At 38.3% G+C, this 24138-nt stretch overlaps 1 protein-coding gene across 1 annotated transcript in view; it reads right to left on the reverse strand.

Moving 5' to 3' along the window:
* The window catches only part of SNTG2 (syntrophin, gamma 2), a 302322-nt gene that overhangs the window by 166124 nt on the left and 112060 nt on the right, over positions 1–24138 (reverse strand). Inside the window, exon 2 of the mRNA XM_010566720.1 lies at positions 3558–3695. Within this exon, the coding sequence (XP_010565022.1) occupies positions 3558–3695 (138 nt within the window). The remainder of the gene's footprint in view (positions 1–3557; positions 3696–24138) is intronic.

The following is a 24138-nucleotide window of genomic DNA, read 5'->3' on the forward strand; positions in this document are numbered from 1 at the left end:
ACTGTCCCACAAAACTGGCTGGAGAACAAAGTATTACCACAAGTAGACACAGAACTTTCTTTTTCAATATTTTTCCATTCAGATATCCCACCTAAGAAGAAAAGTTACTCTAAAAACAAAAGATTTTTTTCCCCTCCAACATGTTTGAGGTGACTACAAAAAGAGGGCAAAGAAGTTTTTTCTCTTTTTGTTGCAAATGAACTAGTTTGATAAATGGCCATGTGTAAAATAAAGATTAACTATGAATACCTGAGAAAGAAAAAGTATAGAAAGAAGGAGAATAAATCAGTAAGACAATGTGATTGTTTATGACTGCTATAGAATTGACCTTCAGGTTACAATTTTCTACTAATATTTTGAATCATACAGCACAGGGATGAAAATTATATTCTTTAACCACTTGAAAAGTAAAGCATTTATCTCTTTGGAATTTATCTTGTGTAGCTGTAAGTGTAAAACTTCAGAATTACCAAAAATAGTGCTAGAGAACTACCACCTATTTCAGCCTGATTTCAAATTCTGTTTTTGAGCTCCTATATATTAGCAATTTATACACTGTAAAAAAGACAGTGTTCATCTTTGTGTTATACTCAATTGGCCTTTATATTAAATGCTAGTGTTCCAAAAGTTTTTATTTGGTTCAAAGTATAATATAGAAAAAGCAAATATTGCCATGAAGCCACAGTTTAGTCCATTTTCCTCATTAGAGTTTGACAACAGAAGCCCATGAGGTTTGAAGATAACACTTTGAGAAAGGGACATCTTGGGGAGATCTCACAAGGGACATGGAAAAACAACAGATCGGAGCCTTAAAATTTAGTTTTCAGTTACTTCAGTGAGAAAACTTAAGGAAAATAAGGAGATAACGTTAACAATGTTTTCCAGGAAAGGTCAGCTTGGCAGGGCTGCCCATGCTATCAATCAACAGTACGAGCTTGGAGAAATCCCTTCTGAATGGATTTCATACCTAGAGCCACATAATACTTTGCAACTCAAACCTAAATTAACATCTGAATTATACTTAAAAATTCCCTCACTTTTACAAATTAACACTACTTCTATAACCTGGAAAAACTGTCTCTGACACAGTCCCAAGAGTCACTCCTCTCCAGGCTTACCCACTGTGTAATCATTACTGGTCATGAAATACAGCCAAGGAACGTCAGCTTATTTTGTACGCAGTGGCTGCATATCCCAGTTCTGCCTCCTCTGCAGGGACTCTTACTTTCCAGAATTTCTTTCAAAATCCAGCTCCTCAGGTATTATCAGAACTTGTCTTCCTGTCCTGTCTTCCACCAGAAAATACTATTTAGGGTACTGTCCTGGGTTCAGCTGGGATAGAGTTAATTTTTTTTTTTACAGGAACCTGGGAGGTGGGGGGCATAGCCAGGGCAGCTGACCTGAACTGGCCAAGGAGCTATTCCATACCATGTGACATCATGCTCAGTATATAAAGGGGGAGCGGGCCGGGGGGTGGGCTCTTCTTTTCGGTGGGGGAAGTGGCAGAGCGTCGGGGCCCGGGTGGTGAGCAGTTGCACTGTGCATCACTCTTTTTTGTATACTTTTTCATTAGTACCGTTGTTGTTGTTGTTGCAATTTCTTTGTGTTGTTCCAGTAAACTGCCTTTATCTCAACCCTCGAGGTTCCAGGTTTGGTTTTTTTTTCCTCTCCTCCGTCTTCCCCCCATCCCACCGGAGGGGGGCGGGAGGAGTGAGCGAGCGGCCGCGTGGTCCTTTGTTACCGGCTGGGCTGAAACCACGACAGGGTACTGAAAAAATGTAGGAGTAAAATGCATCAAAACCAAATCAACCCAAATCTTGGTATTAAAAGGAAGAGGCAGACCTGCTGGGTTGTTTGGGGTGTTTTTTTGTACTGCTTTAGTTTGGGCTTTGATGGGGGGGAGGGGTTTAGTTTTTGGGGTGGTGGTTTTTTGGGGTTTTTTTTTTTGGGTGGTGGTGTTTGGGTTTTTTTCTTGAGTGATGTTCAATACGTATACAGATTTAATACACATTTTCTCAGATGCAGCCAGCCTGTGCTGATTCAGGCAAGAAGTAATCTGGGACTAGATAGGATAGAACTTCAATTCTTTTTCTATGAAGGTTTATACACAAGGCATGTAAATACTATTGAGTCCAGAGCAATCGTATACTTATATGCACAGATACTATATATTGCAGTCACGTATTTTACTATGACTCTTGCAACCACAATATGCACACAACTACCAGCAATGTCTGCAATTAAAAGCTGCAGTTTTTCATGTTTCTCAGTGAAGTAGAAAGTGTATTCAAGCTGACGATTTTCAACTGAGGCTTATATTTATTTCAGCAAGCCAGCCAGAATCAGACATGCCTTTCACTTCACTGAGTGGCCTCCCACTAGTTGCCAAATGATGCAACCTTTTTGAACATTTTTAAGAGCAAGTCATGTTCCACAGAGTTCCATGGACAAGTTTTGAAACCAGTATATAATGCTTCTAAGTAATAAAAGCTATTTCAAATTATTTTTTGTCTGATATTAAACAATTTATATAAATACTTACCATGGCAGGAATGAAATGATTTTGTGTTATATAGGCAGACTCTCTCTCTCTCTCTGACATACATATGTATATACGGATACCCACTATATACTTTTTTGGCTTCTAAATCTTAGCAGAGTATTACAAACTCACTTGATGTCCCCTATTGCCAGATTTTTTGTTTACATGACACATGCAATACAGCAAGCAGACAGAAAGGCTCCCCCTTGGTCCTCTCTGAGGAGGCTGCCATGAATTGTTCACTCTAGAAAACACCAGCACAGTTTATGAAACTTATTTTACTCAGTAAAATCTGGGATGCCTACACTTAGTTTTAAGAGGAACACTGTTTCTGTGAGGAAATAAAACACACTATTTGGGAACGTCCGTAACCTAGACACCACCGCTGTACTGCTTATGCACAATGCCACCAGTTTCTCTAGTGACATTGTTAAATGGTGATACAGAAGATTCCTCTACAGCTTAGGGGCACCATATCTTTTGAAAAAGGAGTGTAACTGAATTTTGGGGAAAAAAAAGCACCACACACATGCTGGCACTGATTAAGGCCCATCTGTGCCTGAAAGAGAATTAAAGTGAAATAAGTGTTTGTCAAGTGTTCTCTCAGCCAGCTCTTTGCCCTTGAACAGACATCCTGTCAATACTTGATACACAAATGAAGAAAACTCTGGTGTATTAGTTTACTCTTAAAATGCTTTCAATGGGAAACACTTATTTCTTTTCTTTTTTCATTGAATGGCCTAATAATATTTGGTGGAAGAATGCTGTAATCTCAGTATTTATAGACATTTTCTCTCCTGTTAAGGTTGCATATGTCAGAATAAAGGACACATAGCACTGGCCAAACAAAGTTTTTATATGCAAGAATGTAAGTATGCACAAAAAACCCAACAACTGATCATTATATGTATTTCTATTACCCAATAAAATCTCTTGCACTCCACTGCCATAAACTGATCTCTGCAGAAGACATTAAAGTGCACAGTCGAAAGCACAGAGATATAGAAGCACTTACATTTGCACTGTGATCACTTCCACTAACACAGATGACATCTTGTTTTTGAATTGTTAATACCTCTTTTGTAAGCTTCAGTCGGATATCATAAGCATTTTCGGATACTTCATCATATGACAATGCAATACCAGTTTTAGTCTGCGAAAGCAAGGCACAGAAACAAAAATTTAAGAGTATGAATATTTCATATCCTATTCAATACATAAAATAAACTCTATCCCATTCAATACATAAAATGCATAGAAGTGAGCACTGTTCACAGAAAGTGGAAAACTGGTCTGCTTTTCAGTCTTTGAATGGATCAGAAATAAAAAGCCTCTTCTGTATTGTAAAATACAGGCTAAATGGTCTTCAAAGTAGACATTAATATGTAAAAAAAAAGAAAAAGAATATTCTCCATTGTACTGTTCCACAAAGGAGTGTTGCCATTGAATGATGTCCTATTTGTTTTTAATTGTATGACTTATTATGAAACTGTATTAGAAGCAGATAGACAAGTATAAAGGCATGTGAACACATCTTCCAGTTTCAGCAAGAAGTGGGGAAGTGCAATGTTGTTCCTGACTTAGAGATATTCCTTTCACTGTGTCAGATAAGACCTGTACCCTTCCTACATGTTGTCTTTAAAATACAGAGCTCTATTACAGTGGAAAACCATGTTATTACATTGTAAAACACATAAATAAATACAGATGTTACAGAATTTATGTTTCTTTAGGTCAAGATGGACATACATTTCTGGAGTTACATCATCACTGGACTAATAACTAGTAAACTCTATAGGATAGTCAAGTATTTGGTATAAACAATGTTTTCTCCATGAGTAGTAGAAAAGAAATTCTATTTTAATTTTTGGTTTATTTACTTACACACAAATTTCCCGCTAATATTCAGTCAGATATTTCCTTAAGCAAAAATTGTGGAATTAGGACTGCTTATAGCTATTTGTTAAATAAGCAGACTAATGCAATTTCAGAGCTTTACAGTCATTACATAGAAGAGAAAAAGCAAAACACCTGTTCTGAAATGGATGACCATATTTAAACGTAGTATTTGTTTAATAATTTATAATGTATATAACAGCATCATCACAACACTGCATTTTCCTCTATGCCAGTGAAGAATAATCAAGGATAATTTAAGGTTTAGCTGCAGCATTTGTTTTTAAAGGACGATGTAAAATTAAGTTGTTCATCTATGTTTTGTTAAATAGTAGACTGTGTAAAGAACAGAGTAATGGAATTAACGAAGAAACATGTCCTGTGCACTGAATGAATGTTTGATGGATTTTAAAATAAAATTAAACATGGAACGTTATCTTCATAATAATATTTTCATTTCTATAAAACTGGGGAGAAAGGCCTGTGGTGATTGTCAATAAAACCTTTTGGGCTTTAAAGGCAGGATCAGTTTAAGCTTAAGGCACTTAAATTTAGATGTGGTGTAGCTCTACGCAGCAATTGAGTGTCAAAGCTTCCATTATAGTAGAAATGGAAAATGCAGCCTAGAGAACAATTCCATTTACCCTGAAGTACATACAGCAGCTGCTCAGCTGAATTTCTCATGTGGTTCTGCTGTCCCTGGGCTCAAAGCAGTTGTCCCCATGTATGCCACTGTTGCCACTTAAGACACTTCAGGATACCTAAGACCTCCACACATGTAAGGCTGACACAGGTTTTTCAGGACATCCAGGTCCTTCTCTAGCTGGAGGCTAGACCAGATTTCCATTATTACAACGGGATACAGACATCAGCCATGCCAGCAGACATCCACGCGTAGGTATCTTCAGTTTGAAATGGATCTTGCCAAAGGTTTACAGTGTAGAAATCCACATCTAGGACAGTCATTTAGATCCTGTCAAGCCAGTGGTGAGCAACAGACACCTCTAAAGCATGGATTTACCTGACCTGTTTTATACATCCATCTAGAAGGGAACCAATTGCATCATAGCTCTCTACTTTGACTTAAAAAACCAATATAAATAACAACTCAGACACAAGTGTCTAATTCCAGGCAGATAAATCCTGTCCTTAGTGTTTGCTGGACATGCCTAAAGGAAACAAAGTTCAGTGAGGGTGTAAAGCCTTAATCATTCTCACTTGTTTGGAAACCAACACTTCTTCCTTTTCCCGAGGTTTTGAAATTTTTTGCATTTCCAGGAAGTGTGGATGTTTTATCAATACAATTTTGTGAATGACAACATATGAAAACCGTGCCAACACCATCCGCTTAAAAGCCATGCTGCATAACAGCAAGTATTTTCAAACAGTAGAAGAACAGCCTTGAAAAACCACTGTCCCCACATTTTGCTGCTGTTCAGAGGTTGTGCATCGCTATCCCACGCGGACTGGCAACCGCTGTTACTTCTGCTGATGTACCAGAGCATGCTTTACAGAAACACCGAGAGAACAGAGCTCTAGAGAGCTCTTTATACAGCCTAAACCCAGAACATTTCTCTGGCTAGTAATCGTTACATATGTTTAGAAGTAACACAATGAAAAGAACCTGAACTTTCATTTGTAACAGATGATCAAGTAACGAATGAAATATGTAAAGTGACCCATTAACTAGCTTAGCATTTTCCATCACACTACTTAAACTGAAAGTCTCACTGAAGCTCATCTATTCCTATTAAAATCCAATACCTACCTCACACTCCATCTAACTCCTGACGTGATCCAAGATGATGTGCAGCAATACCTTACTTGCTTTCAGAATCAATAAGATTAATCTAGATTTCTCTCAGCCTTTCAAGTTGGTTTTTTTTTTAGACCATTATAAATGGCTTTAAATCAGAGTTCAGCACATTCCCTTGTTCTCTCTTTGTGTTAAAGAGATGGCATACATAACTCTAGCAGGCAAATCCCAGTCCAGACAAAGTGCTTCTTCAAACAAGGATCTTTTAATGAGAACTTAGTCTTTGCATGTACATGTATATCCAGCATTTTAACTATGCTATGTTCATCTTGATTTCTCATTTATACAGTACCTGTTCTAATAACTGGTACCAGAAAGTGAGGACTGAAAAAGTGGAAATAACTCCCCAAAATGATGCAGTAATGTTAGAGATCGTATACCAAATTTACGTGTGTTTTGTAATAAAAAACATACGGAAAATGCATAGGGAGTTGCATCTCCATAGGATTTAAGTGCTTACAATGAGAGGTAGGGGAATATAAATTTAAACTCAGTTGGGCAGATGAGGAAATTAAATGTTGATTTTCATGTCTCTGACAGTTTTCTAGACACTGGCCTCAGGAAAAGGGGTGTGTGGTATGCATGTGCACGTCCACGTACCTGGTGGGAGGAAGAGAAAAGGGGATCAGTAGCACAAGCATCACAGCAGCTGTAACTTTTAAAAAAGCTTAGTCACTGCTCTGTTTTTGAAAGAAAAAAAACATCGAAACCTACTTTCTCAAGCAGGCTCAAAAACTGTCAATACCACAGAGAAGAAAACATCACTCTCTAGAGAGAGCTAGAATTGCAGATGAATCCTTTTATCAGTTTTATTGTTGACTACTTAAGGCAGGTCCCTAGCCAGTGTACTTGCTTTAAAGCGCTCCCTGTTCAGCATATATTTTGGGACCCTACTCAAAATACCATAACTCTGTATCTGCAGCCTAAAGCTCACAGCTGCAAATTCTCTTTCAAAGGCATCTCTAAGGCAAACTGTGGTCTTACTGGCATAAAATATACTTGTCTTCACTGCTCTAAGTTTTGTTTTGAAAAAGCTTGCACAAAAATGAGGCAGAGTTTAAAAGTGGTGTTGAGGTGTACTAGGTTTCCTATAGAAACTATTTACTTGTTTATGTCCATTTGTTTCTCAAATGCATTAGAGCAATGTCAGGCTTTTCATGCTAGTAACTGAAAAGAGGCAGAAAATGTTCAAGACTCTTACACAGACGATCAGAAAATTCAGATGAGATTCATAATAAAATCATGTAATATATTTGTATGTATTCAGAGCAGATATCAGAGTACATGCTGTGCAGTGTACTATTTTGATTTAAACTGTGAAGTTCTTGGTAACTCCAAACCTCTCTCTTACTCCATCTGCCTAAGTGTATTTTAGCAATTGTGATCACTACCATTGCCAATTAAATGGAGCATTAGTGTCTTAGACCCTTATGAAAATGGATCATCTGGAGTCTCCCCTACCTCATCTAAAAATCCTCTGCATTGAGTTACATTAGTCCTCCAGCAGAAATCACCATTTGCTGATCTTCATCCTTAGTAAATATATCCATAGCTTCAATGGCATGGCAGTTCAATTTTTAACTGCTAAAATGCATTTATAAATCATGTTTTTTCATTTGTAAATAAAATTCATTAAGCACTATATTTGAACTTTTTTTTTACAACTGAAATTCCACATTATATTTCCAGACAAATATTTATCAGCAATATTTACACCTCAGAGGTCTAGTGATAAAATTCTCTAATCCAATTTCAATTTTTTTTTCATGAAAATAACTCAGTTGAAATTCCATAGCCGTGGTATACTGATGGTTGGAACACTTGCTGAAGACACATGAGAATTGTTGTCACTAATTTTTATCCTAAATCGCTTCAGATGAAGCAGAAAGAGAACTTCAGGCGGTCCCACATAGCCAGTGCTCCGACCACTAAGTTACAGCAGGCTCAAATTTACCCTTTCTCTCGTAACTGGTTTGATATGTTTTCTACACCACATCTCCTATTGTGATCAAAAGACAAAGACATTTTGGCAGAGAAGGACAGAATTAAAATTTAAAATAGCCGTGACTAACATAAAAAAAGATTTAAAAAATGGGATTAAGCAACAGAAAAAAACTGCAAGGTGCTACACTCTAGAAAGAAGAGTCACTTGTATGGAAGAAGAAAAGCTTTTCTTCACCATTTCTTAAGGAAAGGAAACAGCAGTGAGAATTGACAGTAAAATATTGGCATCAATATCTTGTTGTTGCAATAAAGGCAAACAGATATTTTGACTGCTCTCCTTCAGATTCTTTCCTACAGATTTGATTTTTCTCACTCTCACAAGACAGTGCCCCAAAGTAAACACAGTTCTTCAGCTGCGTAGTACAGAAGGTTCGTTAAACACGGATGAATGTGAGGGAGGAATAATTTCACGCCCATGAAGTAATCTATCACCAGTGTTACATTTAATACATCCCAGTATATTGTTTCCTTTTATACAGTGTTATGTCAGCGTTGATTCATGGCTATGCTACACAGAAGAGGTAATGAACTGAAAAGGGTCATGAGAAATACAGAAAAATTAAAAGTGATCAGAGATCTGGAAAATAGGACCTGTAAGTAATTCTGCACAAATTTGGGTTGTTTAGTTTAAAGACAGAATACAAGAGGACATAATGACAGTTTTAAATACTTCAAAATCTATTGCAAAGACAAATGGAACAATCAGATAAGAAAATAATGCAGAAATCTCCTCCTTTTAACCTATTCCAGCTACAAGGAAACTGAAGTCCTTGAACAGATTGCTGGGACAGATTACAGACATCCATCACTAAGGGATTCTGAGAGAAAACCGAACAAACATCTGCCCAAATGGTACGGGTACTAATCCTCTCACAGGGCAAAATCCCAGAAAAAAACAATTTCTTTTAGATCTATTTGTCTCTGATGCTAATATTCAGAATTACGTGACTTCTTGCATATGACTGAACCACTGCATCCAGGAGAAAGCCTGACTGGCTTTAGAAGGACACCTGCACTGAACAACTTGCAACTGCCATAGGAGAGATGAAAAATAACTATTACAACCTGAAGTAGTTTATCATTTAGGGGTCTTAACAATGGATGAGTGACATTTTCAATAAAATTTGTTAATAATAATAATTTTTATAGCACTAAGTCTGAAGGAGGACTGTACCCTAAGAAGAACTGTACTTTTGTCTTTCATGACAAGAAGATAATGCCAGGCTTAAGGGGCCTTGAGCGAGAACACAAATACAGACTTTTCAATGGACCAACACAGCACAAATGGATAAGGACAGCAGATACGTAGTGAGAGTGATAACACAGCTGTGGAACGCAGAAAATTAATGATTCCATTAGCACTGTAAGCACACAAAGAACCATTCAGTAAAACTAAAAGCAGATACAAGACAGAGATTAATTATAACTTTCTGAAATTAGTTATATGGAGCTCCCTTAAAGAGTATGTTTTTCCTGTAAATATACGTGGAGTTGTCCTTTTTCTCAGCTTTCGCATACTACGGCTTTTACACCTAGTGACACTGTTTCACAGCTGCTGAGACAAAAATCCTTAACCTTAATAGTCTTTCCTTTAAGAAATTCTGACCATAATAATAATTAATCCCTTAGACTATTTGGATAGGTTATGGTTCCCCTGTACTAGGAGGGTGAGGAGTTCTATGAACAAGTCGGAAGAGCCATCTGTAAAAAATGCTATGGAGTACAAAATGGTATGGATTTGTCTAATATCTCAGAGTAGTTCAAGACTCCTGTAGATCAGGAGAGAAAACATCATTTTACCACCAAAGGTAGGAAGGGACCTTCACAGGTTTGAAGCCCAACCTCAAAGCAAGGCAACTATGCGATCAGCCCAGGCTGAAAGCCTCTGAGGATGGAGGCTGCTCAACCTTGCTGGGCAACCAGCTCCACTGCTTGACTGTCCTCATGAGGAAAAGCTTTACCTTGTATCCTGCCCACCCATGCATCATTGTGAAGAGCCTGGCTCCATGTTCTTGATATCCTCCTTGTTAACATGGAAAGGCTGCCTTTAGGTCCTGCTGAAGCCTTCTCCAGGCTGAACAAGCCCAACTCCCTCACAGGTCAAGTCCTCCCAGCCCAAATCAGCTTGGTGGCTCCACAATGAACTTGCTCCAGTTTATCAATGCCTTTTTTGTATTGGGGCAACCAAAACTGCATGCAGTATTCTAGATGCAGTCTCATGAGCGTGGAGTAGAAGGGGATAATCCCTTCCCTTGACCTCCTAGTTGTGCTCCTCCTAATACAGCCCAGGATGCTGTTGACTTCTCTGCTGCCATGGCTCACTGCTGGCTCAAGTACAACTCACTGCCCACCAAGACCTCCAGGACCTATTCAGCAGAACTGCTCCCCAGACAGGCAGCATCCAGCCTGTATCATTGCCAGGGGCTCTTCCTTCCCAGGTGCAGGACTTGGCATTTGACTTTGTTGAATTTCATAAATTTCTTGAATTTTCTGGCAGTCCATTTCTTAGCCTGCCTAGGTCTCTGTCCATGGTGTACTGACTGCACCCTCCAATTTGGTGTCATCGGGAAACTTGATAACCAAGCTCTCCATGACCTCCTCCAGGTCACTGACAAAGATGTTAAGGAGGATAGGTCGCAGGACAGACCCCTGAAGAACACCAATTGCCACAGGAATCCAGGTAGAGGACAACTCATTAACCACTACCCTCAGTCTGAGCATCTGAGCAGTTGTCCACCCACCCATCTAGACTAAGGCTATAGCAATAGACTAGCAAATGGGTATATTTATTTCCTTATGTCAAAATAATAATAAGCCCAACAATACTGTTAAAAACAAAACTGACTTTTGTTTGTTTGTTTTGACACATGAATGCATAAAGAACTAAAAAAAAAAGATCAGGAAAAAAATCATTATCACTGCTTATAGCCACTACAGTCACTATAGATAAAAATGTCAGATGATATAGAAATTATTTGGATAAGATCAGTGCTTTGGATCAGACACCCCTCTGCTCTAAAGTACTACTGCCCACCACCACCAGTATCACGACCATCCAATCTCTATGTACAGAAGGATGCAGCAATGCCATTACATCCATTAGGCCCAGCAGTCCTGCTTACCCCGCCTCAGAGCCAAAGGGCCAGGACTATGATGGAGACACCTACAGTCGCGGGCAGGGGCCACAACCCCCATTTCACGCCCTCCACATGCACGCAGACGCGTAGCCCACCACCAGCTGATTCCTGCCTCCCTTCCCAACGAGGAGAAGAACTGCAGTGGGGAGCGCAGCACCAACATCTCGCTGCAACATTGCAGCTGATGAAACTTGTGGCTGCCCCAGCAATCCAGCCCTTCAGCTTTCATCTGTTTTTGAAGGGTAATATTTCAATTTAAAGCAAAAACTGAAGTCTGAATTTCATTCCAGTTGGAAAGCAACTGCCAACGTTAATTTTTAACAGTGAATTATTTTCAATATTGCAAAATCAACAAAAAAACCCTTTTAATCTAGAATAATATACAACCAAACTGACTTAACAGCTGCCTAACTTTTAAGATGTATTTAAAACATATGCATCTTCTTTCAGCTCCTGTTTAAAACAAGCAAACCCTCAAGCCAAACTTACCAAAAAGTAAGCAAAAACACCCCAACTGCTTTGTAGCCTCAATGAGTAAGCAGCTAGTAAGGGTACTTATCCTTGTCACACTATTTTTAAATTCTCTTGAGCATTTCAAGACTACCATTAGATTGTGCATTTCTATTAGAGTTGTAACCCCATTTCATGGTTTCTTAGTATACATGATCACTGTTCTCAATTAGTCAAGAAGATCACAAATTCCCAATAACCCATTTTTAAAAGGTGATTCACATTCACAACAAAGCCAGTGGAATACAATTAAGACTAAAGATATTGAATTATAATATATTGTAAGTTTTCAATGCAATATATGGTAAGAATCAGCATCAGAAACAAAGATGGTCAAGAACAGATATTTAAGAAACATTTAAGTGTATTTTTCCAAAAGCACAGATTATATCTGGAATATGCACCTTGGAAATTACCATTTTACAAAGATTGTTCTTACTTCTTTTTAAATGTCTGCATTCATTAATGACAATATTATGGATTGACATTTCACTACATACAGTTGCAAAAGGTATATTAACATTACAAATTTTTAGAAGATTTTAACTGCAGCATTGCAATATCACTTTCTAGCAATTCAGAACAGAGTTCTTCCTAAATATTTAAGTGGCATATAGAAATCTACAAGAAAGAGTATTAACTCAAGGTTAACAGAAGTTTGAAAAGATGCTCTCAAAATGCAAAATTTAAAAATCTACTTTGCTGCTTACATCACAGCCTGTCCACCAAAAGCTCTTTTAAAAATAGCCTTAGGGGCAGATTGTTGGGATTTTCTGTTAATGACATTAGCCTTGCAAGAAAAGTGATTAACAGCTGGCTCTCAATCTGTGTGATCTTAATCATTAGAAAGTAAGCTGTAACGTCTTGTTTAATTACTGCAAGCACAGTGTGTCATGAGCTAATTAGATATGATTGATTATTGTCATCCTTATGCACCTCTCAAAACATCAGACACAAATATTTGAATCCTGTAACGCATGTTTGGAAAATGAACTTTCAGAATGCAACGTTGAATAAAAATTGCCTGCTTAAAAATTGTAATAAATGCTAAATAATAGCGCCACACAGTTCAGTGTGTTAGAATACAGACTCTATCCCAGAAAACAGCCAAGGTACAAACTACTAAAAGAATTGCCTAGTTTTACTTTGATTTAGATACTATCTTTAAGTAAATTGCTTTCTTTTTACTACACCTCATTTTTTCAGGCAACTGGACAGTAGCACAGAATTAAATAGCCCACGAATATAAAGATGCTCCTATGCTTACAGTAGGTTCATACCAGTTAAACAAGAAAGCATAAATTTCACACTTCAAACTAAACCACTTAGCAAGAGGAGAAAAAGACCACAAGAACATTTCTCTTTGGAGACTACTTAAGAAACAGCTAAGAGACTCTCAGAAAATTAATGTGAGCATTTCTATTACTAGTACCATGCAGTTTACCCTGGTAGGACTTCAGCCAATTAATAAATGTTCCTGTTGATATATCAAAAGGTAAATGAAGAACTGGGAGTATAATTAAAAGAGACCCACCCATTTTCTTAATCTAGAATAACCAAGTTCGGCCAATATAAAGGCATCATGTTTTTTGTAATAGAATAGCAGGTTTTCATTCATCCTACTCTTGCTATCCTTCCCCTTTACACTGATACAGCTCCAACACATTCATTCTTTTCCAAGCTTTTGCATAAAATAATTTTTTTCTATTCTATTAAACTGTGTTGTGTTGTTCTGCCAAAACCAACTAATCAAAGCCATATCCAACTGCTTAATTTCTGAATAAAGTGGGTGTAAATATTTCTAGCTTCTTTCTAAATTTAAAGTGGCAAAATTAAATTCAGTGGTTTCATCACCCTAATGTGAATTCTGCAATCACAAAGAAATCGTTATCATCATTATAGTAAGAATTTCTCATACTGTATTGGTTTCTAGTGCTACTGGACATAGCAAGATTAAGCAAAGATTAATCACAGGAATATAATAGGATTTAAAATAGAGTTCCTAAGCATTAAAATAAGTCCAGAAAAGAAAAGAAAAAAAAAAATCACAAACCCCACAACTTTTACTTACATATGTAGTTATTGTTTTTACAGGCCAGTTGCTCAAATAAACCCAGAGGTTAGAAATGAAAATCCCTTCAGTCATGCATTTGGCTGCTAGCTTGGAAAGAAATGAGACAGTCCAATTTCATGCTTTATCCAAAGACTTAATGCCATGAAGAAGGTTTAACCTCTGTTAAAACTTCCTCTAGTCTTGGCTGCAATTCTCAAATGTAATTGTGATATCAGTAACTTTTTAATACTTTCTGTATTTAATGGACAGATCACTCCTAAAGTACATCAAAGTGGCTTAAACATTGAGTATGGGGGATAACTTATCAACAGGAAAACAACCATTTTAATTACTGAAATTAATAAAGAAAACCATTATTTAGAGGCATTATAGAGGAGAAAAGCATAAGCTACATAACAAGATGAAAAATAAAACTGGATTAAATTAATGAGTCTCTACAAAAAGTAGTGGAATTGGCAGAGAACAGCCAAGTAAGGCAGGAGCCAGGCAGGATGACGGTAAGTTTCTAAGATGGCAATCTCATATTCAAGAGCAAAAATCAGAGCAGCAGCTAGATAGCCATTATTAAAAGGTGGAGAAGATTCTTGTTTATGAACTGATTGCATGTCACACGGTGAAAAAAAGATGAAAGTCTGTTTACACCTAAATTTTGGAAACAAGATGTCCTCTAACAAAAGTAGATTATCAACAAACACCTACAGTTTCATTCTGTTCTTAAGGGAGGTTCCTTAGGAATAATGTGAATAGAAAAAAATCCAAGAGTTGTATGTACATACTCAATTTGTATATAGTTGATTGGTATGTTATAAACTTTACAAAAACCAGACTTTTTCAAATGGATATACAAGATTTCAAGCAATTAGTTTCTGAGCTTGCTGGGACTGCTCCACAGTACTTACTGAATTTATTAAATCATCGTATCAATGGTAAGCACACAAAGATGGGATAGTCACAACTGAATCTTCTGCAAAAAAAAGTCTTTAAACAAGGAACTACTGTATTTAACAGTGTTTTAATATAAGTCACTTCCATATTCTTTTAGACTCAAGCCTGAACTAAAAAGTAGTATTGAGAATAAACTATAAATAAATAGATAGATGTTCACAAAATGCAGAAGCTGGAAAAATACCTGCAAATATCAGAGATGGAAAATAAAGATCAACTCCAACTAGGAAAAAAAGTACTTAAGCTTACTGCTGGGGACAAAAACTAAAAAAAAATGAAGAAATAACCAGATTCAAGATGTTAAACAGATATCCTCCAGAAGCTAGAGGCTTATAAAGAAAGTATCAGAAAAGGAACAGGAAATTTGGGAACAACTAAAGGTTTTCTAGAATAGCCAAGTAACTGAGGAAAAAATGCAGACAATATAAGTATTGAAAATTAAGTGATTTTTATGAATTAGACTTCTTCAAATGAACACTTCTTAAGATGAAGAATATTTATTCTAAACCACCCTGCAAAGGCAATAAAAACATGTAATTGGGGTGGCAAGAGGAGATATATGTTCTACTCTCATTTTAAGAACAATAAATGGTCTAGGATGAATAAATGTTTGTCCAGAATTCAAAGAAACTCTTCCTTTTAAAACACGCACAGTCTCATTAGCATCAAGACAAGCAAGAACATTAGTGCTAAAAATAGTATTCTGGAACTCATTTTAAGTCTGATTTTGGCAGTTGCATATAAAACCTAGTGTCTTTCATCAACTTCAAGAATTTGCTGATTGACAGCCAGTGCAGGCAACTGACTGTGATACATAGGCACTGTAACCATTTGGTTTATGCCTATGGAGGTACATTTACACATCAGGACATAAGTACCAGAGCACAAAAATAAAACTGGTAGGAAACATCAAACAATTAACAACTAATGCTGAGTACAAAATCATTCGAAGGTAAGCTCCTTGACAGAAGGGTTTTGACAAAATTTTGACAAAAAAGATATGGTTCAGAGTGATAAACTTGCAGCAGAATTTGCTTTTTATCGATAACCGTCCCTCCAGTGTCATCTGTCCCTCGCTACTGTTAGTCACAGGGCACTGGGCTGGCACAATACTGGGATGACACCACATGCAAAACCCTCACTGCTATAAGCTGGGGGTAAAGATGACCTACATCATCTCCTGCAGACGGATGCAAAGATCGCTGAATTAGCTCTGACGGGACTCATAAGTCAGTGCGCCACATTAAAGGACTGGGCAGTCACTGCTGGGCCTGCAAGCAAGATTAGCACGAACAAAGCAGACAACAGAGGGAGAGGGATATCAGCTTTACTAAACACATGTTGAAATAAAGGCAAGTTAGGAAAAAAGAGCTCCTGCACAAAGTAAAGCAGGAATCAGTGCTTAGCAGGGAGGAGCATTAAACAATATCAGCCAGCCAAGTGGCACCAGAATTTTTAACTCAAGGATTTTAGGAAATCTTAAGTTAAACTTGCTGTCAGAGAAAGGCATTCACCAGAACAGTATGAGCAACAGGGGAACAAACTAACATTATTGAGAAATGGCAGTGTATTGGGTTTGTGTGGCAGAGTTTTCGTAGAGGGGCAGGGGCTGCAGGGCTGGCTCCTGTGAGAAGCTGCCAGAAGCTTCCCCGGCTCCAAGTCGGACCCACCGCTGGCCCAGGCCGAGCCCATCAGCGATGGCGGTAGCGCCTCTGGGAGAGCTGATTTTAAAAGGGGAACCTGCAGTGAGTGAGGGTATCAGAATGTGAGAGGAACCCCTGTGCAGATCCCGAAGTCAGTGAGGAAGGAGGGGAGGAGGAGGGGGGGAGGAGGGGCTGCCCCCCCAGCCCACGGAGGGGAGCGGGGGAGCAGATGCCCACCTGCAGCCCCGGGAGAGAGGAGCCCACGCCGGAGCAGGGGGATGGATGCCCCCCAAGATGGCCGGGACTCCAGGGGGAAGCCCGCGCTGGAGCAGGCTGTGACTGAAGATCGGCCCGCAGAAAGGACCCATGCCAGAGACGTTTGTGGAGAACTGACCCCAACCCCCATTCCCCATCCCCCCTGCACCACTGGAGGGAGGAGGGAGAGAAAAGCAGGAGTGGATTTGAGCTGGGAAGGAGGGGGGGCTAGGGGGGAGGTGTTTCAAGATTTGGCTTTATTTCCCATTATCCTTGTTTTGATTTGATTGGTAACAAATGAAATTCATTGGAATTGACTTTTTTCCCCAAGTCAAATCTGTCTTTTGCCTGTGCCCGTAAGTGGTGAGTGATCCCTCCCTGTCCTTGTCTCAAGCCAGGAGCGTTTTGTTATGTTTTCTCCTTCCCACCTCACGGTGGGAGAGGAGTGAGCGAGTGGCCTCGTGGTGCTTTGGTGCCAGCTGGGCTTAAACCAGGACAGTCTGCTGGAGAAAAGGAAGGGACTGAGGGCATTTATTTTAAGTTCAGAACATAGAAGCAAAGAACTAAAACAGAGTCAGAAACAGACAAAAAACTACAGTTGAGAGAAGGCAGATAGTTTAACTGTTCCTTTCCTGACAACATCAGCAGCACCATTAAGTCACACCAGTACTGTAGCAGAACTACTACCAGATTATCCTAATGATATTTCACAGTGGAAACGCCAAAGGAGATAACGACCACATATGCACAAGTATTTTGGTGATGGGAGAGCATGAATACAAAATCCTGTCATGTGTATTTGGAGCATATTTATGAAAGGCCTGTGTTGGAAAACATCCTATCAACAGTTTCACATTTTTATGCAAGTATAAAAGTCAGATTTGCAGGGCAAGAGACAAGATTGTTTGTACTTTGTGAAGGAAAGCAGAAGAGTAGAGGTATGGAGGTGGAAAGACATGGGAACGGTTCTAGGCATAACACAGTGTTGTTAGAGAAAAAGAGAAGACTTAAGAACAGAAAAACAGGAAGAGGAATTAACAGTAATAAAAGGGAAAAAGATAAAAATGAAAGAAAAGGAATATTGAGGAAAAATGAAGAAAGGCAATTTTTAAAAATCACGTGCTTAAGAGAAAGAATAGCTGCCCATCGACAAACATATCTATGTTTTCCAGGAACTATCACCATAGGTTAATAGTCCGTAAAAGAATTTGACGTTAACTCTGCTCTGAGTTGGTATTAAAAATCTGTGCGAAAACTGGAAACAGAATTTACAAAAGCTGTACTAAGCAAAAGTGCTATCCAAAACAATTGAAAGCACAGCTAAATAACAAGCCCATAAAACACATCTGGTGGTAAACAGGATCCTGCCTGAGGTTTACCCGTGCTGCTCCCGCTGTCAGAAGGCTTCCTGGGATGCCCGTTAATGTAAACTGTGCCATTGCTCTCTACTACTTCCTTCTTGACACCTGCCAGCACGTAGATGGACAAGCCACCATAAGGATCACTGTTACAGCTGATCAATTATTTAACCCCATTTACCTCTGTCACAGCTATACTATTTATATATGTGTGTATTACATCCCTTTTACATAGTGTCATACTTTCTACTACCCCTATTCTGCACAGTAGAAAAACAATCTCCTTTTCTATAGAAATGTTAAGAGGTGAAACAGAATACTACTGTTTCAGCCCTTCTGTAAACATCTATTTCCATTTTGACTTGCTGGTTTCAGACCTAACTATTCCTACAACTGAAAACTTACTGTGGGTTTTTGCTATGCCTTTGCACATAAGGCATCACATGTAAGGGTTTTATGGTTTGCGTATAAGGATTTTTTCATTAGAAGGGGCAGTACAGGGCACCTCCCTTGTTCCTGCTTGGGTTTTCTTCATTTCATAAATGTCAAAGGCTTACCTTAGCCTTTGTTACTGTGCTTTGATTTCTGTGCTACAGGGATACACGTTTTCTGTATTTGCATTATTCACACTGATGTTAATGGGCCATTAAAAATCCTGGGAGTAATCTTAAATAATCTCTCTCCTTTCCTTGTACCTGAAACTAAGCTATTGTTTTCCTGTTATAAAAGAGGAACAGCATTCTAACACAAATGCTCCAAAAAATCCTAGGGATTTAATTTTAGTCCCAGTGAAGTTGAAGTCAACTGAAAATTCTCAGTCAAGTCAGGCTTTCATTGTAAAAATAATTAGTTTAAATTTTGTCACAAATGTTGACAGCTTTTCAAGTTGTAACATTCATAGCATAGTTATTACCATAACTATAAAAATTCATGCAGAAGGACATCTTTCAGGATTTTGCAAAGTTTTTTAGATTAAATCCATCTGAACCACTTCGTCAACTGACATCAAGACTCCACAAACTATGCTGGTTTTCATAACTCATTAAGAATTACTTCAAGTTCCTGAACAAGTAAAGGGTACATTATCAATTTATAAACATAGGCAACTTCATAATTTAGAAATGAAAATAACATTAAAAAAAATAAATCCCAAGTTGTATCATTTTAAATTTGACTACTTTCAAGACAATCTCAGAACAGAGAGGGACCAAGGATCTAATTAATGTTAGAACAATCAAAATATTTGCTAAAAAAGAATGAAGAAACAATCACACAAAACAGAAGGTTTAGGCATTGTATTAAAAAAAGGTGAAAACTGAACATAAAAATGAAAACTAGACCAGACAATACAGGAACTTTTAAAAATGTTATAGTTGAGATACAGAATAGATTTCTATGGACATGTTCCAAGCAAAGTTATGAAAGGGAAACAAGGAAAAAAAAACCAACAAAAAGCCACTAAACATACTGAGTAATCTACTTTAATATATGCAGGAAATCCATGTTAGTAGCCCACTTCATTGCTTGTTTTCCTGATTGTGCTACTTTTTGAGAATGATAAATTCATAAATACAATGCGGATTTTTTTTTTTTTTAATCTGAAATCTGATTATTAGAAGCATGGAAGTGCTAATCTCATTCATTTTTCTGCTCTCACAAGTGGGGTTTTTTTGGATTGTTTGCTTGAGACTGTAAGCTTAGTTAAAAAAAAAAAACAAAAACAAACTTATTCCTCCCCAGCTGCAGGACTTTGCATTCCCCTGTCCTGAACCTCACATCAGCCCATTTCTCCAGCCAGTGCAGGTTCCTCTGAACTACTATCAGCCACTACTCCCAGTTTTGTATCACCTGCAAACTTGATGAGAGTTTTCTCTGTCCCATCATCCAGGTCACTACTTAAGATGGTAAACAGTACTGGACTCATTGATTCCCTCAGTACACCACTAATGACCAGTCTCAAACTGGACTTCATGCCACTGATCACAATTCTTTGAGTCTGGCCATTCAGCCAGTTTTCAATCCACGTCTCCATTCAGCTAGTCCATACTTTATCAATTTGTCTATGAGGGTAAGATGGGAGACAGTGTCAAAAGCCTTGCTATAGTCAAGATAAACAACATCCACTCCTAACATTATGGAAGGCTATGAGGTTGGTCAGGCAAATTTTCCCCTTCATAAATCAATGCTGAGTACTCCCAATCACCTTCTTGTCCATTATATGTTTAGAAATGGATTCCAAGTGAATTTGCTGTATCCTTTTTCCAAGGATCTTGCCAAGGATCCAAGTTTCTTGCTCTTCTTGAAGACAGGTTTTCCTTTAGTCTGCAAGAGCCTCTCCCAGTTGCCATGACCGTTTAAAAATTATAGAGGCCTTGCAATAACATCGGCTAGCTCCCTCAGCAGTTGTGAATACATCCCATAAGGTCCCATGCACTTGTGTATGTCCTGTTTAAGTGTTCCATAACCTGGTCCTACTCCACCGAGGGAAAGTCTTCCTTGGTCCTGATTTTCCCACTAGTATTCAGCACCTGGGATTGCAAAAGCATTAAAGATCATTAAAGGTGAAGACGGCCTTTTCCATGTTCTACATCAGATTCTTTGTCCCATTCAGCAGTATCCCTTTGCTGCTGATGTACCTGTAGAATCCTTTCTTCTTGCCTTTCATGCTCCCATCAGATTCAACTCCAGGTTTGGCTTTCATAACCACTCCCTACATGACCAAAGAGTCTCTCTACATTCCTCCCAGGTCATCTTTCCCTGTTTCTACTTCCTGTATGCTTCCTTTTTGTATTTTGAGTTCAGGGAGAAGCTCCTTGTTCATCTATGCAGGCCTGCTGCTGCCTTTGCTTGTCGGGATGGACTATTCTTGAGCTTGGAGGAGGTGATCCTTGAAAGTCAATGAAGCATCTCTCCTGGACCCTTCTTCCCTCCAGGACTGTATGTATCCCATGGGATTCTTTCAAGCTGATCCCTGAACAGGCCAAAGTCTCCTTACCAGAACACTGAAGTTAAGATCCTGCTTTTCACCTTTTTCTCTCCTCTGAGGATCTTGAACTCCTATCATCTTGTGGTTAAGTAAGAGAAAATAAAGTGAATGAGAGTATCAGCATCAGATATTGAGACACCAGAAATGTTTCTTAAAACTATCTCAAAACTTAAAGGTAAATCCTGATTCTCATCTGGAAACAGGCAGTTGATGAAGAATTGAGAGGAGCTCTTGCATTTGGAAAAACTATGATCTTCTAAAATTTTTAAGTTTAAATTTAAAGTTATTTATATTATTCACTGCTATAGCTGAAAACTTAAATCATGCAAAATGATGCAACTGAATTAATAAATCCAAAACAATCTATTAAATTGAAACAGCCACATGAAAGGCTGTGAAAAAATATTTATTCTTTTAGAGGTTTACTGGTCTAATTTAAAGAATAGTCTGCAACATAACAGTGGTATAGAGATCATGCAAATATATAGGCAGTAGATAATAAAGTATAATGTTCTAAGGTCTGATCCCTTAATGCATACTCCCATTTTGGGGGAAAGTCCTTCCCCCAAAAATTCTCTGCGAAAATGGTGTATTCCACTCTGGTCAAAATTTAAGGATCTTGTGGGGATGGGTCCTCCTACATAGGAACAAGTCAGATAAAGTCAAACCGGGAGAATGCTACAATTGTGGATGCAAATATATGACTTGAGAGATCATCTTATCATATCATTCATATCATTATGGAAGCGAAACTAGACATAGTGAAGTCCTGACTACAAAAAGAAAAAGTGGAAAAAAACGTCTGCATAGAATTAATTCCTTTCCCTGCTGAAGCCTCAAAGCAGCTCGTAACTAGTTTGGTTATACCACAATTTTGAAATACCAGTATCTACAAAGTCAAAATAAGCATCAACTCTTGCCATTCTCCTTCAGGAAATAAGCAATGAACATATTGAGATAAGTAATCCTAGTGCTTCAGTAAAAGACAATATAACATTTCCCATACATGCATATATAAAACCCACACACGTGTGTGTGTGTGTATCTACTTTTTTCCACACCAAAATACACATATATGGGATATAAATTGGGTAAAGTAGCTAAGCTTTATATGACCTTGTGAGGATAGTGAAAAAAGATTAGCTCTTATAAGATGATGAGTTGCACAGACCAGTTTACCCTGTTGAAAATTTTGTCCACTGAGAGCACCATACTGCTATGGCTAGACTAGGTTAGTCACTTCGACTCTGCATGTAGGGACCTTTGTTTAACTGCATACAAGGACAGAAATTCCCATGTTTGATCAGTCCTGTGGACTCTTGTGGATTTTTTTTTAAGCCTTACATTTCAGTTTCCATGTTCATACATGAAGACAATGCATGCATTAGAGAACGGTTTTAAATTATTTTAAAATTACTCAAAAATATTCAAAATATGGTACAGCTGTAAAAATGTTTGTTTTCAATTTTATTTCTAAAAGCCACTTCTAAGTCTGTAAGTGAAAGGCAGGTTTTCCTCCATGTTATACTACCATATAATTGTGCAGAATTCTTGCTTTCTTCCAAGGGTCATAAAACTGGCTCCTGTCATACAGATGATAACGGATACGATGAATAATTGGCCCTCTCTGGAATGGCTCAATATATGCTCCTATGAGCTGAAGGATAAACCATCTGGCAAAACAGAAGCCTAAATAGTCTTTTTTACACTAAGTAATAGTTTGGACTGTCAGGTAAAATGGATACAGCAGCCAAGAATAAGATATTACTCAATTGGACCCAACAGTTAAATCCTGAAAGATCCTGGCGGAGACTTGGTTTGTGCTAAGCAGCCTAACTCCTATTGACCATTCCCCTACTTCATTGGCAGGAAGAGAACACTCTAGACTACACACAGATTTTTCATATAGAGTATGCAATTGAGAGAATAAAAGAGGACTTTGGGGAGTCAGGTAATAATAGAAACCTGTTGAAGGTAACTTAGGGTAAAATTCTGAAAAAAAAACCTGCAAGGAAGAGGAATGAGACTCAGACTGCCTAGTTGCTCTGACACACTGGCTATTCTATTACCAGTTTTTCAAACAGATGTCTCTATATGGTTTGAGCACAGACCATATGGAAGCAAGCCCTGTGCCATAAGGGTATTCTCTCACCCATTAAAAATCAGGTTTTGGAAACTCTGGCTTGAGGGAGAACTTAGAACAGCTTATTTACTGTTAGGCAGCAGCTTTAAAACAGCTGACGGATAAAATTGCAGGTTCCCAGGCTACAAAGAGGCACCAAAATGGCATTCAAAGTGTCAGCAGCATCTACTTGATGAACTGTTTGCCCTTCTGACAGACATTTATTTACATTTTTTAAAAAGGGCTTTCAGCTTAAATGAATATTTGAATAAAGGTGGGAACTGTGATCAAAGTTAGAAATTATTAAAAAGATCTAGGAACATTTTCATAACTATGTATCTTTAAAAATGCAGTTCTTAGTTAAATAAGACATTATTGAATTGCAGTTACAAAATTAATTTTTAAATTTCCATTATATACGTTCAACATATCTTGGGACTGGAACAGTTAATGGTTTGTGAACAACTTCAGTGCCTTTTTGTCGTGGTTTAACCCCAGCCAGCAACTAAGCACCACGCAGCCGCTCACTCACTCCCCCCCCATCCAGTGGGATGGGGGAGAAAATCAGGAAAAGAAGTAAAACTCCTGGGTTGAGATAAGAACGATTTAATAGAACAGAAAAGAAGAGACTAATAATGATAATGATAACACTAATAAAATGACAACAGTAGTAATAAAAGGATTGGAATGTACAAATGATGCGCAGGGCAATTGCTCCCCCCCCACCGCCCGCCCCCCAGCCAGTCCCCCAAGCGGCGAAAACCCCTGCCCCCCCCCACTTCCCAGTTCCTAAACTAGATGGGACGTCACATGGGATGGAATACACTGTTGGCCAATTTGGGGCAGGGGC

This window comes from Haliaeetus leucocephalus, unplaced genomic scaffold (genome assembly GCF_000737465.1).
Source record: "Haliaeetus leucocephalus isolate CR32 unplaced genomic scaffold, Haliaeetus_leucocephalus-4.0 Scaffold217, whole genome shotgun sequence".
Lineage (NCBI taxonomy): Eukaryota > Metazoa > Chordata > Aves > Accipitriformes > Accipitridae > Haliaeetus > Haliaeetus leucocephalus.